The sequence below is a fragment of the Pyrenophora tritici-repentis genome, chromosome 2, assembly GCF_003171515.1.
Source record: "Pyrenophora tritici-repentis strain M4 chromosome 2, whole genome shotgun sequence".
Taxonomy (NCBI): domain Eukaryota; kingdom Fungi; phylum Ascomycota; class Dothideomycetes; order Pleosporales; family Pleosporaceae; genus Pyrenophora; species Pyrenophora tritici-repentis.
The window spans coordinates 838351-854016 of record NC_089391.1 but is presented as its reverse complement, the minus strand read 5'-3'; the positions used below and the strand labels follow the sequence as shown (position 1 = coordinate 854016).

At 50.2% G+C, this 15666-nt stretch overlaps 7 protein-coding genes across 7 annotated transcripts; 3 read left to right on the top strand and 4 right to left on the bottom strand.

Moving 5' to 3' along the window:
* Positions 1 to 1607: 1607 nt before the first annotated feature.
* Positions 1608 to 5275, bottom strand: PtrM4_057900 (uncharacterized protein; the record flags this gene model as incomplete). The annotated part of the gene is made up of 2 exons (XM_066105373.1): positions 1608 to 4864; positions 4930 to 5275. The coding sequence occupies 2 exons, from the start codon at positions 5273 to 5275 to the stop codon at positions 1608 to 1610; spliced, it is 3603 nt and encodes a 1200-aa protein (XP_065964000.1).
* Positions 5276 to 5385: 110 nt separating this feature from the next.
* PtrM4_057890 (uncharacterized protein) lies at positions 5386 to 6659 on the bottom strand (the record flags this gene model as incomplete). Its single annotated transcript, XM_066105372.1, has 2 exons — positions 5386 to 5858; positions 5921 to 6659. 2 exons carry the CDS (start codon positions 6657 to 6659, stop codon positions 5386 to 5388), a joined length of 1212 nt encoding a protein of 403 aa, XP_065963999.1.
* A 448-nt stretch (positions 6660 to 7107) lies between these two features.
* PtrM4_057880 (uncharacterized protein) lies at positions 7108 to 7776 on the bottom strand (the record flags this gene model as incomplete). The annotated part of the gene is made up of 1 exon (XM_066105371.1): positions 7108 to 7776. One exon carries the CDS (start codon positions 7774 to 7776, stop codon positions 7108 to 7110), a length of 669 nt encoding a protein of 222 aa, XP_065963998.1.
* A 1920-nt stretch (positions 7777 to 9696) lies between these two features.
* Positions 9697 to 11245, bottom strand: PtrM4_057870 (uncharacterized protein; the record flags this gene model as incomplete). The annotated part of the gene is made up of 2 exons (XM_066105370.1): positions 9697 to 11090; positions 11215 to 11245. The coding sequence occupies 2 exons, from the start codon at positions 11243 to 11245 to the stop codon at positions 9697 to 9699; spliced, it is 1425 nt and encodes a 474-aa protein (XP_065963997.1).
* A 244-nt stretch (positions 11246 to 11489) lies between these two features.
* PtrM4_057860 (uncharacterized protein) lies at positions 11490 to 12039 on the top strand (the record flags this gene model as incomplete). Its single annotated transcript, XM_066105369.1, has 2 exons — positions 11490 to 11893; positions 11970 to 12039. The coding sequence occupies 2 exons, from the start codon at positions 11490 to 11492 to the stop codon at positions 12037 to 12039; spliced, it is 474 nt and encodes a 157-aa protein (XP_065963996.1).
* A 473-nt stretch (positions 12040 to 12512) lies between these two features.
* Positions 12513 to 14927, top strand: PtrM4_057850 (uncharacterized protein; the record flags this gene model as incomplete). The annotated part of the gene is made up of 3 exons (XM_066105368.1): positions 12513 to 13678; positions 13994 to 14330; positions 14388 to 14927. 3 exons carry the CDS (start codon positions 12513 to 12515, stop codon positions 14925 to 14927), a joined length of 2043 nt encoding a protein of 680 aa, XP_065963995.1.
* Positions 14928 to 15305: 378 nt separating this feature from the next.
* Positions 15306 to 15647, top strand: PtrM4_057840 (uncharacterized protein; the record flags this gene model as incomplete). The annotated part of the gene is made up of 1 exon (XM_066105367.1): positions 15306 to 15647. The coding sequence occupies one exon, from the start codon at positions 15306 to 15308 to the stop codon at positions 15645 to 15647; it is 342 nt and encodes a 113-aa protein (XP_065963994.1).
* Between the last annotated feature and the right edge of the window lie 19 nt (positions 15648 to 15666).

The following is a 15666-nucleotide window of genomic DNA, read 5'->3' as shown; positions in this document are numbered from 1 at the left end:
CTCTGCAAGTGGCCCGTGCGCCAACTGATTTTAGATGTTCGATCGAAGGCACCCTCTACGAAACCGACAGAGCAACGGCTCTTCCTTAGGTATATAGCTCTATTGCTGCAAAGTAATAGGCCTATATATCTAGATGCTACCTATACCCGAACGCCCTAAACCGACTCGATATACCGACCCCATATACCGAACCGCTCCAGCACCTGCTGTCACCAGCACACTCACGAGCAAAACACCGACCAGGCACTAGATGTATAGATCTATTCTCTCTCTTGTAGATCCCTATATACAGACGCCTACACCAAATACCCTCTCCACCGAACGCCCTAAACCGACTCGATATACCGACCCCATATACCGAACCGCTCTAGCACCTGCTTTCACTAGCACACGCACGAGCAAAACATCGACTAGGCAATAGCTGTATAGGTCTATTATTGTTAGGTTATAATAGATCCCTGTATACAGACGCCTACACCAAAACGCCCAAAACATCGACTAGGCAATAGCTGTATAGATCTATTCTGTCTTGTAGATCCCTATATACAGACGCCTACACCAAATACCCTCTCCACCGAACGCCCTAAACCGACTCGATATACCGACCCCATATACCGAACCGCTCCAGCACCTGCTTTCACTAGCACACGCACGAGCAAAACATCGACCAGGCAATAGCTGTATAGATCTATTCTCTCTCTTGTAGATCCCTATATACAGACGCCTACACAAAACAACAGACAGACACTGTATAAAACTACAAACAATATTTCTTTTCGCAAAGAGCTCGCTGTTACATCTCTTTCTGTTCACCACACTGCTCTTTAGCACCAGCGCCTACCCTAGAACTACTCTAGAGTAGGAGTACGCAAAACACCATCCAAATTGTACTACCCCAAAGAAACCATATACAGAAAAAACACCTATATAGAACGGCCTAGGCCAAAGTCTTGCATAGTCTCTTACTGAAAAGGACTCTAAATGGATCAATAATAATAATAATAATAATAATAACACCTGCTCAAGCCAAGCTAGACCAATGTTATTGTTTGACCAGCCTGTTGGAGATGATGAGACAAAGATATCATGTTCTCCTGTCTTGATATCCTCTACCCAACTTGATCGTATAGCTCCTTTCGCAGATGCGTAGATGAGGCTTGGGGGCAGCGAGCTCCCATCGGCGCAGCAGCAGGCCAGGAGTGTCAGAAACTCGCGTGATCCATCCTGGAGAGATGCTCGAACCTCCTTCTTCTCCCATTGACGCCTGCTGAATATTCTCTTGCTTCTGCCTATCAAGCCAATCAAGAAGCCCTTCTTGTTGGAAGGCCTTGTACGATCGTACGGTGAATAACAGTAGCTAAGGTAATCTTGTGTATTGGTATTCTGGTGTATGATGATTCTACGAATGTGGGGGCTACGAAGGTATACATAACGTTGGGTCCGAGTTGGGCCGAAGTAGGATCGAGGCGGTACATTGGGCCTTATTAGGCGACACACCGTGTGTATGCCGACACTGGCAATCTTTTCTTATTGTAACGACTGATGTAAGGAAAAACGGGTCTTCTAAAAAGAACACACTGAGAGGGATTCCAAATAGGCATATGTGCCTACTCCGTAGGTCGCTGCACAGATCCCTCTACTCGGATTGACAGCTTGTTGCTTTCGATGAAACGTTCTAACGCGCGATTTGGTGTTGCTTTCGTGAATGCGTCCGCGGGGTTGTCCTCTCCGTTGATCCAGCGGATCTCAGTGATCTCGCGACGCTCGTATGACTGCCGAAGCGCCATGATGTCGATCATCAGTCGCTTCTCAGCAGTTGTTCCGAGTTTGACGAGGCATTCATACAAGGAGTATGAATCCGTACACACAATAAGTGGGATCGGTGGTAGACCTAGGCGTCCTGTAATCATCTTGAGGGTTGTCAGGATAGCGATAGCGATGTCGACACCGCTAACCATGCCGTACGTTTCTGAGGCAAGAACGCTCCGGGTAACGCGTTTGCATTTGGTCGAACTCCAATGGATTACGTTACCACGAATATCAAACGTGCTGTCTTGTCGACTCGACTCATTCGCAAGGATAAGTAGGTACCCTAGCTGTGAGCTAAGGTCTTGGTTGTTCGCGAAGGATCCGTCTGTGAACACTACCAGCTTTGCTGTAGCGAGGTCGAGAGGGACGTATCGCAGGCCTCGTTGTATGCTCTCAGATTGCCACTGCAGCCGGCGGTTAAGCTTCACGTATTCCGTGTCCTTAGGTTGTTGTATTTGCGCAGCCGCGGAAAGATCGAACGATGCTTCAGGTTGGCATATCGACGCAATGTACGCGCCACGCGCGCGCTGCTCCATGTACTTCTGTGCTCGGTTTGCTGCCTTCGGATCAATAATTTCGATCTTGGCACCTTGTCCCTTCTGCGTAAGTAGAATCGTGTCTCCGCGCAACGTTAGAGTACATCCGTTGAACTCGAGTGATACTTCTTTGGACAGTCTCTCCTTGGGCTTGGCTCGAAAATTGGCTTTCTGGAGCGCAGCGTCTTCTGCACCAGAGAATGCAGGCGTCCCAATCGCGAGAGTATCGTCTGTCTGCAGGCCCACTATTCCAAACGCTTCCCGTCTCCCGTTCGTGATCAGGAGGCACGGGTCATACGTTGATGTAGCCATGTCGAGCTCCTTGCAGTGGTGTCCTTGGTACGTAGCAAACCAGTGGACTCCTGCTTCCGCGATCCCATAGAGTGGCTTGATTACGCGAATAATTGTTCCCTCGGGATACTTTGTTATAAGCTCCTTTGGGAGGTGCGCTAAAACCGTGCGGAATAGCTCTGTTTGTGCCTGTGGGTACGCTTGCGTGATATCTCGTAGTTCCACAACCATGCCCTCATCGAGTAATGCAGGCGCTAGGGCTAGAATCAGGCGTTGGCTGGCTCGTTGGATGGTTGGCGACTGCGTCAGGATCTCGTGTTTGCCCTCGTCATTGTAACCTTGAACAACGAGGCGTGATTTCTCGTACGGGACCATGGTCTTGCCTTTGACTTCGCGGACCATGCGCGATTTAAAGATACGATACCCGCCGTGTAGAGTTGGGTCAAACAGCTCAAAACTGAATACTCCACGGCCGACGAGGTCGTCGATCTCCTTCTGATCGGATGCTTCGAATGGAGCGCCCGGGACGTTAATCACGCCGTCATTGCGTAGCTTGACGGCCAGGGCGTAATCGTCCTCCTCCTTCTTCGACAGGTACTGCACCTTGGGCTTGTTCTTTGATCCAGGTGGGCGGCCCCGCTTGCGCGGCTGAGCCGCTTGGGTGGCTTCCGCCGGTGGTACCGGTAGTGGCGGTTCATCAGCAATCGCTTCGTCTGTGGTCGGAGATCCACCTGTGCCTTGATCTGCGCCGTCTATCGCTGTAGTCAGATCGCGATAGTACGGTTTTACGACAGTGGATCGGAACGTCGTTGGGCCGTTGATCATGTCTACAGTAACATCGTGGTCCTTCATATCGATGACTCTATACGGCCCTTGCCATCCATTCTTCTCGCGCCATACCATCACCTCACTCTGAAGAGGCAGTGATAGTACCCCGTCTGTGGTAGGCCCATTCCTGGTACCAAGTGCGTTGCTCACTGCATGTTCCGCTGCAGCCTTCCGCAGCGCCCTCATCGCTTTCTGGATTGCCTCTGCGCGATGGGTTATCGAGGGAGATGGTGGTGAATCCATAGATATCCGGGGGTATGCACCGAAGACGAGCAGCGTGGGTACGAGCCCGTCTGGGCCTGCGGTGTCGTTGACGGCCTTGACTGCCATCTGCAACACTGCGGCGTCGCTGGTGCCAGTGTCAAGCTCTGTCCTCAGGATCTCGTACGCGCGTCTGAGCGGTGCGTGGTATCTTTCTACCTTGCCGATAGACCAATGGGCCTCGGTTGGCACTTGTTTACATGTGATTCCCATGATCTTCGCCTCTGATCTGAATTCGACTGACGCGAAGTTAGTGCCAGCGTCGTGGGTGACGATATCTGGCGGCCCTTGATATGTATCAATCCAGAGCAGGCGGAGTGCTTCCCAGGTGTCTTTCGCGCTCATAGACGGTAGAAATCGCGCGCCGTTGAATGTTGTAGCCGAATCGATCACGTGAAGCACTGGTTTCCCACTCAGATACATCACATCTACGAGGATCTCGAAGTTGAATTCCCGATCATCTTTCAGCCTAAACTTGAATCGGCGCGGCGCTGGATCATGCGCTTGGCAGTGATGGCAGAACGTTTGGATCTCTCGGAGCAGCCGTTCATCCACGTCCTCGTGTCCTGCGCGTTTGAGCAATCGTATCAGCCGTTCGACGGCTGGATGCCCGAACCTCCGGTGTAAGCGTCGGAGCTCAGTCTCCGTAAGGAATACGCGCGCGCGCTCTGCCTTGCTTAGGTGGAACCACGGGTGTCCCCATTTGCGAATCACTGGAAAGGTAGCTTTTCCTTGTACCAGCTGGTCCGTAGTATTGTTGAAGTACACGTGGAGCCGGTCCATGTCTTTCAGACAGAGGAGAAACGGGGTGGGTGCGTTCAAGACCTCAAATTTGATCTTTCCAATCTGTGTCGATACATGTGCGGTTCCAATCGAAGTAGTGACGCTTCCTTTGCCAAATTGCACAGATGCGTTTCCAGCAGTAGACGTATCTAGAGTTACGGTGGGGTCCTCAGTTTGGAGCGCCAGGAACTGCTCCTTTCCGGCTGTCGATACATTTGAGGCACCAGTGTCAGGAAGAATGCCTTGGTACGTGATTCGCGAGTATCGATCCTCGATAAGGAACTGCGTTGCGGGCGTAATAGGCTCCTTGCACCTGTAGACGTCTTCTCCGGTCACGTGGTGCAGAAAGGCCTGATCTGTGAGGTACTTAACTGCCAGTCTTTGGTCTTCATCATCTTCGTCTTGCTCCTCTAGGAAGAACTGGTCGACTTCTTCCCCTCGTACGCGACGAGAAATGTGCTAAACTCCATTTGCTCTCCCGTAATCGCGCAGTGTGTGATGTACTGCGCTTTTGAGCGTTTTCTTTCTTCAAGCGTATGGTTTGTGGACCAACAGCCTGTCTTGCTGCAGACGTAACATTTCTTGTCGATTTGTGTGTTGACTCCAGAGCGGTGCTGAAGCCCACCGCGTCCGCGGGTGAATCCGCTGCGTCCACCACGAGGGTTGTAATTCCCTCGCAATCTTCCAGAGCTGTTGTTGTTGTACCGACGATCCAAGTAGTACTGGCTATCCGTATCCGCCTCAGTGAAGTTGACGGAGACGGTCATGGCGAGTGAGTTTTCGATTGACGATCGCAGATCTCCAAACAGAACCTCGCATTCTAGAGACGGCTTGTAGAGTGCCATCTCGAGCTCCTTCACGCCTCGGCATGCTGTGATTACAGTCGTTCGGAGCGCGTATTCTCCATGTACTGCTGTCCAAGTGCTCTTTGACACAATTGGAGCTTGTCCAGCATGATGTCAAGGACCTCGTGGAGGTTCTTTTCGGGGTTCTCCCTGCGGACTTTGACAAACGATGTCGTCGTCCAGTCCGCGTAGTAATGGCCGTGGTTGACGTCTGTGTCGAAGTGGTTCTTGAGCTTTGTGTAGGCAGTCAAGAACGTATCCATCCGCTGATCGACGAAGTGGAGGTAATACTCCTCTGCGCGGCCGTCGAGAATCCGTGGAAAGACTGCATGGAACTGCCCTGGCTCGATGTCTGCGTGATAACAGATGCTGTAGAAGATTTTCAATTTATCGTCTAGGAGGTCGTACGGCTTTCCCGTATACTTTTTGTCTCGGTCCCACATTTTCACGAAGACATTGATCGTCTTAGAATCTAGTTTCTCATTGCTAAACTCGATTGGTGGAACTGCCTTGTACGGGTCTGTTTCACCAGAGGGCACAATTGGGGAACGCTCGGTCCCTTCGGACGTTGCGGGTATGCTGGTGTATACTCGCGGAATCGGTCGAAGTTGTTGTAGGTGAGGGGAGGTTGCTGACTTTGGACGCGCTGATAGGCTGGCTGCGGTGCGGATTCAGTTGTCTCTACAGGCTGGCTTCGGATTGGTTGGTTTTGGGCTTTCTCAATCGTTTTTGCCAGCTGGTCCTGAATCTGTTGTTCTTCCTCAACGGTCTCCTGTCGTCCTTGCACACGGACGTGGGTCTGGTCTTGATCGCGGGTTTGCCGACTGTCTACGTCTCGGCCTCTTGTCCTTACAGGCGTTTGGGTTCGGCTCTGGGCCTGGCTTGATAATCTCCTGTCTGTGGACTGTACTGATCCTTCACTGCGTTGTTGCCGTAGTGCCCGCTCTTGCAACATGTGCGCAGCTGATCGTGTGTCAAACACAGCCGACTGGAATACGTCCTGAGGCCATTCTAGGTACTCCTCCATGCGTAATAACCTAGCTAGAGACTCACTAGGTGCCATATTAATACGGCCAGTATACACTCCCTTAAAGCGGAGGATCCGCTTTAGTTCCTTTGTGTATATTGGCTGGGCACGTAGGAACATTGCCTCTGTCCATCCTTCAAAGTCCTGACGGAACTCCCAAAAGAGTTCTTCATCTGCTGTTGGTCGATCTGTATAGTCCGCAATCGCACGCGCAATGTACGTTGTTGCTGTAGTAATCCCTACCTCATCGTCTGGAGCTTCAAGGTTGTCCTCCCACATCTCTGGATCGATGTGATGCCATTCTCTTGGTTTTATGTTTGTGGTCCCTAGTAGCGCCTCTAGTGTGGGTACCACTCTTCTACTACTGCTCGCCATTCCTACTGCCGGCGTCCTGGCTACCGGTGCTCTTTCCGATGATGTTCTCTCTCCTGCCATTGTGTTCTTGTTGACGCTTGTTGCGCTAGCTGCGTTCGCTAGAGATGCGTCGGTGGTCGTGGGTTGTACACGGGTCAAATCTCAACCGGTCGGTTGGCGCGTGTATAGACGGCGTCTTGGAACGCTTCTGATACGGCTGTAACGGTCGGTCGCTAGCCACGAACGACGCCTGATATAGCTAACAGTGAGCTTAGCATAGATAACTCCGCCTTGCTGATATAGGCAATCTAGGGAACGCGCGGGGTAAAGAATCTATCTCTTCTTAACCTAACTGTCTGTGACTGCCGTGCAATCACTGATCAGTGTTGGAAGGCCTTGTACGATCGTACGGTGAATAACAGTAGCTAAGGTAATCTTGTGTATTGGTATTCTGGTGTATGATGATTCTACGAATGTGGGGGCTACGAAGGTATACATAACGTTGGGTCCGAGTTGGGCCGAAGTAGGATCGAGGCGGTACATTGGGCCTTATTAGGCGACACTTCTCATCCATATTGTATATATCTCGAGCCTCTAGGTGGTATTCGGTGATCTTTCGATGCAGCAGCTCGAAGTAGAGTCTATACTTTGACTCAGAATCAGCCAGGTGGCGCGTACGATCCATGGCGCTGGTCCACTTTGAGATGAGATGGATCTCGTGTCGGTTGATGAAGCGAGTAACCCAGCTCTCGCTGAGCTGCTGATGGGCTACTTCTGATGAGAAATTCCTGACCATCTCTCTTGTAGGAGGAAGGCCTCTCTCTGTGAGCGTTTTGATATATCTCACAAGCTCTAGCTCTTGTTGTGGGCTGATAGCTTGCTGCTGAGCGTATCCATTACTCCTAGGCCCTGTCACGCGCCTCCACCTCCGCGATAGAGTTGCGCGGCTGACACTCCATTTCCTCGCAAACTCTGCTAATACAAGTTTTTCTTCGGGTTCTTGCGACTCTAAATCTGCAATCACATCATCAATTAGAGGCATGGTTGTTGAGTTATAGCGCGTTGAAGTTATGACGCTGAGACGCGCGTTTGGTGTTCAGCGTGCACGAGATGAATCCGTGCACGAGGTGCACGGACACGTTAGATGGCTCGGAGCCGGACTTATCACTTCGCCCATCGCCGCGTCAAGCCCTAGCAGCGAGGCAGGCCATAGAGCCGCCGACGTTGGAGTCGAAGCTGCGAGACTTGCAGGCTGAAGAGGCTATCATCCCGCCCGCCGATGGTAGCAAAGCAGCTACAGTAGCCACAATAGAGACGGCGGATGAGGCAGCAGATGATGCCGTATTATTATTATTATTATTATTATTATTCCATTAGAGTCCTTTTTCAGTCAGAGACTATGTAGGACTTTGGCCGAAGGCCGTTCTATCTTGGTTTTTCTAATTTAATTACATGGTTTTCTGGTATGGTTCGCTAATACAGTACTAGGTCAAAAGTTTCGCGCGCCAACGAGCCGAGGCCTAGCATTCCCCACCACAACAAATGTTTATTTTGGCCACTACACACCCAAATTTGCATATTTTTTAGTTTTTGAAACTGCAAAATAATCTCAATAGCTTAATACTTTGTTTGCCACCCACCAGCTTTTGTACAGGCAGCTATACGTCGTGGCATAGAGCCAATGAGTCGCGTGATCAGCGGGCTGGGTATTTCACGCCAACACTTTTTCAGAACCTCACAAAATGCCTCCCACTGCTCAGCGGTGTGATCTAAGCGGCTGTACTGCGGATAATAGGCGTGAACTCGCTTTTTTAGCACCCACCACAAGTGTTCAATAGGGTTAAGATCTGGTGAATAGGCTGGCCATTCAATCGGCCGGATGTCCTTCACTCTCATAAACTCCGCCACTACACGAGCCCTATAGATAGGAGCATTATCGTGCATGAACAGCTGAGACCGTCGCCAGTGAGGTAGTAGTCCTCGCCGAAGCGTTTAGATGTAACTTTGGCTGGAGTAGCCACCTTTTGCTGCATTGGGGTCCCTCTCCATAATGATCAATTCACTCCGCTGTGGGCGACCCCTTCTATCTAGCCACACCGCCGCCCACACCATCTAGGCGCGCTGACGAGCTGTCGTAGTCTCCGTGATCATCCTGTGGCTCCATTTTTCAGCTTCGTATCGAAAACGCCATTCGGCGGAGGCTCTAGAACCCACCTGAACGGAGCATTCGTCTGAAAACTTGAGCGGCCGGCGGCGCCAAGGGAAGTTGCGGTACTCCTTACAGAACCTTAGGCGGGCGCGCGCCCTTATACGATTGAGTTTTGGACGCTTTTTGCAGCGGAAATGGCCTAAGCCTGTCCTTTTTAGAGTCCTGTATAGCGTTGACTTGCTAGGTGTTGTAGAAGTTGTCCCATCGGCACCCACGATAGTCGCCACCTCCGCTAAGTCTTTGTACTCTAACTTCGGATTTTTTCGTGCTGCACGGTACAGGAGCTTCTTCGTATGCTTCGATAGTACATGAGGTCGTCCAGATCGAGGTTTATCATGCGTTGTGCCGGTGGTGTTGAACTTTTGGCGCAGCCGGCGGATTGCGGATTCAGACCTGCCGCAGGTGGCCGCGGCTTCTTTCACCGTGCAACCACCATCAAGCATACCTAATATATAATTTCGAGTTTCATTACTCATATTTGGGCCACGGCGAGCATTTTGGGACAGCTCCTGGCCAAAAATTCGCTGATTTGGCATAGTTGTGGTGGCTGCAATATGGGTGGGTTGCGGGGTTGAGGAATGGTGTTGCGCTAGCGTGGGCGAAACTTTTGACGCGTCACTGTATGGTTTTTGGCTTTTCTACAAAAGATAGCTTGTATCTGTTTGTTGCCAGGTGCTAAAGAGCAGTTTGATGAGTAGAAAGAGATGTAGCAGCGGGCTTTTATGGCAAAGGAGAGGGTTGTGGTTTTTAGTTTTATACAGTGTCTCTCTGTAGGTCTTCTGGTGGCTGTCCTAGGTACCATTTTCTTGTTCCTATTCTAGTGCTGGTGATAAAAGCTAGAGTTGCTTCTATACCTATACTAGTGTGGAGTAGTAGTGGTAGTGTGACTGGGCGATGTTTGATTGTTTGTAGGAGCGTTTTTCGATGGTCTTTGTATAGATGACAGTACAGTAGTAGGTGTTCTGGCGTTTGGATATTTTGGCAGGTGCAGCGATTGAAGTCTCGTTTTTTGAATCTCTTTAGGTAGGAGTTGAAGTATCCGTGTCCTAGCTTAAGAGAGTAGAAAGCGCTAGAGGTTACTCTTTTCGTGTTCTGTGGCATTTGGATGGTTTTTCTGATTTTAAGAGGGTATTTTGCTGAGTAGGTCGCTTTGTTTAGAGCGGTTGCTCTTGCTTTGTATTTCTCGTACTCTTGGCGTTGTTCCGTTTGTTGTATCCTTTTGATTATCGTGCCTAGGTAGGCAATGCTCTTTGTTGTTGATCTGGGGTCCTCTTTGGTTGCTTCTTTTGCTAGGTAGTCTGCTCTTTCGTTTCCAACTATATCTGTGTGTCCAGGTGCCCAGAGTAGGTGGATATTTGCTTGTTTTCGTCGGATTGTATTTGCCGCTTTTAGACATCGGAGTTGCCAATGCTGTCCTGGGTTATCTGATGGGGTTTTAAGCCTGTAGATTGCTGCTTGGTTATCTGCGTAGACCTTAAATTCCTGGTCGGTTGTAGCGTTGATTGCTGCGTATTCGAATGCTCGTGTAATCCCTTCTAGTTCGCCGTTGTAGACTAGCTGGTATTGTCCAATATTAACCGATTCTGAGTAGATCTCTTGCTGGGTTGAGTTGTAGACTGCTATCCCAACTCCTATTCCTTTTCCTTCTTGTGTTTGCGAGGCGTCTAAGTATATTGTCGTGAAATTGTCTAGCCTTGTTTTAATGTATGCTTGGTGCGCATTTGCCTCTTCTTCTTTGGATTTTTGAGAGACTGTTACGGTATAGTTTAGAGTATCCCATGGTCTGAACCGGTATGGGATAGTCTGCTCTGTGTCTCTTTTGTCGTTTTTAGGAATTGAGTTAGTAATAGCTTGTAGCTGTCTGTGCTGGTTTGGTTTCTTTAAGCATTGGAGATTGGTTGATTGGATCCGAGTTATTGCCTTTGCAATTAGATAGGTGTTGGCTAGCAGGTTTGCTCTGCTTGCGTAGTTCCGGATAGTTGAGTTAAGCCTAATTGCTGGTGGTAGTAGGCTCGCTTCGAGGCTTGTAGGGACTGTTGGTGCTGTTCTAAACACTCCTAGAGTTTTTCGACAAGCTAGGTTGTGTAGTGACTGTAGTATCTTTGTAACGTAGGGTTGGTTTTGCCAGTATATTTGTGCTCCGTAGTCTGACACGCTAGTTACACATGCTAAGTATAGTTGTCTAATAGCGTGTGTTGATTGTAACCACGTGACCAAAGTCACATGATATTCTATTGTAGCAGGCACTGCCCGGTGGGCAAGTGCACCTACCTCTGAGCCGAGAGCTCTTGTACACAGACATCACAACACGACAACAGATAGCAATACAATCGTTGATCCACAGCCTCCACCCGACACTGCTCACGCAGTTACAGTTATGAGCCCGGCTGTCGACTTTACACGCTGTATCCGCTACTGCATGCCGACGAGCTATTGACTGCTGTCATCAGAGCTACGCCATCGAACCCGCTACCTTACCTTGCCGAGCCTCGAGCGCACTGTCCCGTACGAGAGTCGATCCGAGAGCTAGTGGAGCCTAATTCAAGATGGCTACTACTGAGCTGGATGGACTGATTACGAGGACGACGGTTATACTCGAGAAGCCTGCGGACTGGGAAGAATGGATCTTCCTACGAAAGGATAGCGCGGACAGGCATCACCTGTGGTCAATGGTCAACCCGGACCTTGACGAGACGGCCCTTGAGAAGCTCGAGGAGCCAGCAGCTGTCGAGCCGGAACAGTACCATGACGAAACCGAAGAGGACACCGGCGTTGTGCTCAAGGACATGACGACCGAGGAGTTCCAGCGATACCAGCAGGCGGAGCGGAACTACGATCGAGCGCTGGCTAGACACACGATCAAGAGGAAAGCGTTGAACGACTTTACCCAAGAGATCGGTCGAACGATCAGCCGCCGCCACATACACCTGATTCAGAGCGACGATACTGCGTACGCTCGCTTGAAGAGGCTGAAGAAGCACCTCTGCCCATCGACGGCCGAGAGGGAGCTGCAGCTGATAGCCAAGTATCGACAACTACAGAGTCGACCACGTAACAACATTGACAGTTGGCTTGAGGAATGGCTGCACGTCGTGAGGATGTGTGAGGCAGTCAAGCTGCCTGACGTCACATCACCGCGAGCTCAGCGCGACTTCCTGCTAGCCATCAAGGGCCTTGACGATACCTGGGCCACGACCAGACATGCCAATAAGCAAGCTGATTGATTGACTTGATTGAAGATTGATCAAAACGTCAATCAATTCAAGATCAATTTGTAAAAATCCTTAGCGCCGTTCTATCAAGTCAAGATCAAATTGTAGTTGTAGATTGATTGACTTGATTAACGTTTTTGATTGCGATCGCGATCGCGATCGTGATAGCTTTAGTGTCAATTTTTTAGTGTTGAGTTTCCCGCAATCTTATCTAATTGGCTGCCTGTATATCTCATCTAGCCACACTAGCTACACTAGCCACAGTAGCCACTTCATTTCCTGTTCAACCTACCTCTATCGCCAGTCTATATCCATCAGCTATTGTCTTATCTGTATCTTAATACTATCCTACACACTATGCCGCCTAAACGCTCGTCTGATCGATCTACTGGACCAAAAAAGCGCGTCAAAAACAGCAGCGCGTCGCAGCTATCGCAGCCATCGCAGCCCGAACAGCCTGAGCAGCATACACCTATACTATCGTCGTCTCGCGATCTCGATACTGTGGAGGAGAGTTTTGAGTACCGGCTGCTTAGTCAGATCGCTGATGCTGCAGTCGATACAGCAGTCGATCTATCGCGCGATGGTACACAGGCATCAACTCCTCTAGCTACAGACGCGAGCGATTTCACTGATCTCGACGGCCGGTTCGAAGATCGATACGAAGGCCTTGATTGGCTAGATATACCACGATATATGAAGCCGCTGAGAACGCTTAAAGGCAGAAAAAGCTGGGTGTTTGCACACGGCTATCGCGTCGCATTGATATCCGAGCCATCCCGTACTTTCTGGATCTGCCAACACTGTTATCAACACCGCCGAGTTGATGGGAGGCAGGCTCTTGAGGTGACGCGCTCCACCACATCAGCGATATCTCACATGGGCCAGAACCGAGCTGGCCACCGCCTCAACCGCCAAGGGCAGTCTACCCAAGCTATACTACCTCGTGGGCAGATAACACTGCGAGTACTAGGCGAGAGCGGTGCTGTTGTCCCACAAGCAATCGCTAACGCGATCGGAAACTTCAACGTACAGGCGTTTCGATATGCGGTAGTAAGCTGGCTAATTAAGAACAACCACCCGCTCCGAGAGATAGAGACAGCTAGTTTTCGAGAGATAGTTGCATACGCTAATCCAGAGGCAGTTGACGCGCTGTGGACTAGTCGAACAAGCGTCAAAAGCTACGTCATGAGGCTCTATCGCGAGCTCCAGCCGCAGGTTGTCGAGGCCCTGTCGCAAGCTACTAGCAAAATACATGTAAGCTTTGACGGCTGGACGACAAAAGGTGGCAAACGAGGCTTCTTTGGCGTTGTTGCTCACTACGCCGACGAATCTAGTGTCGTTATAGACCTACCGATCGCTCTACCACAGCTGACAGGCTCACACTCGGGCGATAGGATTGGTGATACGATCGCACGAACGCTGGAGGAGTTTAATATTAGCCACACTAAGCTCGGTTACTTTGTCCTCGATAACGCGTACTCAAACGATCGAGCAGTTGCCCACATGGCTGAGCAATATCAGTATGCAGCTCCTGAGCGTCGCCTACGCTGCTCACCCCATATCTTCAATCTTATTGGCCAAATGATTATGTTCGGCATCGACGAGGACGCGTACAACAACGACGACGTACACGAGTATACTACAGAGACAAAATACCTGCAAAATTGGCGGAAACACAGTCCACTTGGTGTGCTGATTGATATCATTAACTATATCAAAACGCCTCTCCAATACGATCTGTTTGCCTCACTTCAGCGCTTAGTTAACGAGCAATCGCACACACACAACGTGCCAATATTAGAGCCTATCAAACCTGTCGTTACACGATAGAATAGCTACTATGACGCTTTTGTACGCGCTGTACAGCTATCTGACGCAATCAACCTATATGCCGCCCACCATATTGAGCGTACTGCTCGTGACGACGCTTACGCGACTATCCACAACAAGAAGAAGCCTGTTGTACCATTGTGGATGAGGTCAACTGACCTTAATGCAGCTGATTGGGCAGTGGTAACTGAGTATATTAAGGTGTTGAAGCCTCTCAAGGAGGCTACTAAACGCCTTGAGGCTCGCGGCAAACAAGGCAAACATGGCGCGATCTATGAGGTTATACCTATATTTGAGTACGTCCTTGGAGCTTACGAGGCTATAGTTGAATCGTATCGCGATGTTGACTTTAACGCTCACGCTGAGTCTCCAGAAGACCACCTCGCAATCAACCTCTAGGCCGCGTGGTTAAAAGCCTCCTCATACTACGCTAAGCTCGATCTATCGCCTGCCTACTACACCGCGACCTCCCTCCATCCCTTTTATCGAGGCTACTGCGCGAGAGCCTGGCGCGATAAACCTCAGTGGATACACGACAACGAGGCTAGATTGAAGCAACTATGGGCGGAGTACAGGCCTACAACACCACCAAACTCCCGCGTACGTCCGCCTCGATCGAGCGGTATTGACGAGGCAATCGCTGCGATCATCGGCGAGCCCGCGCTTGATATCACTGAGTTAGATGAGCTAGATCGCTGGCGTCGATATGAGCTACCGTGGACAGAACAGCAGCTTGGTAAGGGTGATCCAGTAACGTACTGGCTTGGGATGAGATTGCAATATCCCCATCTGTCTCAGATGGCCCTTGATACGATCACTATACCAGCTAGTAGCTGTCAATGCGAGCGTCTATTCAGCGAGCTTGGCGATCTACTAGAGCCTCGGCGGAGGAAGATTGGAGCTCAACTGCTAGCTGCAATACAGTGTACTCGGAGTTAGAGGCAGGCTGGATTTCAGCCTTAAAGTCAACACCAAAACAATCTATTAGAGGCTGAGTTGATCCGGATATACGATATAGACGATTGGGATACTGATAGCGACAGCGACTAGGTCGATATTGATCAAAATACTATGTCAAGAAGGATCAATTGGATCAAAACTCCAATCAATCTTCAATCTAGCACGTAATATATCAATCAATTCAATTCCAAAACAACACAATCTATAACGCGATCAATTCAAGATCAATCTGAGCTCTCAGATTGATTGACTTGCTTGTTGGCATGTCTGGCCACGACCCAACAAGCTACACTGTTTCGAGCTCAGCTGAATGCTCAGTCGATCCCGACGTTAGACGACCTTGTGGCCGAGTTTGCTATGTATTGGCGCTCGACGAGACCAGTAGCATCATCGCTTGGTACATTCGCGACACTGGGCATCGACCAGAGCTCCGATAGACGATCGGACAGCGCAGAGACGCGAGACAACAACAAGGGCAAAGACAGAAGGCTTGAATGCAAGTGCGGTCTCAAGCACCGCTTTAACGACTGTTGGTACCTTGGAGGAAAGGGCAAGCCTCAGGGCTGGACGCCGAAGGCTGATATCCAGGAAAAGTTCAGTCAAGCGATAGAGAGTCAGTCACCAGTTGGACGAGTCATGAAGGCAGCCCTCAAGGCAAACACGGGCACAGCAGCTTTCACAGCAGCATCAACTATGTAACGGTGTGAGGAGAGGAGGA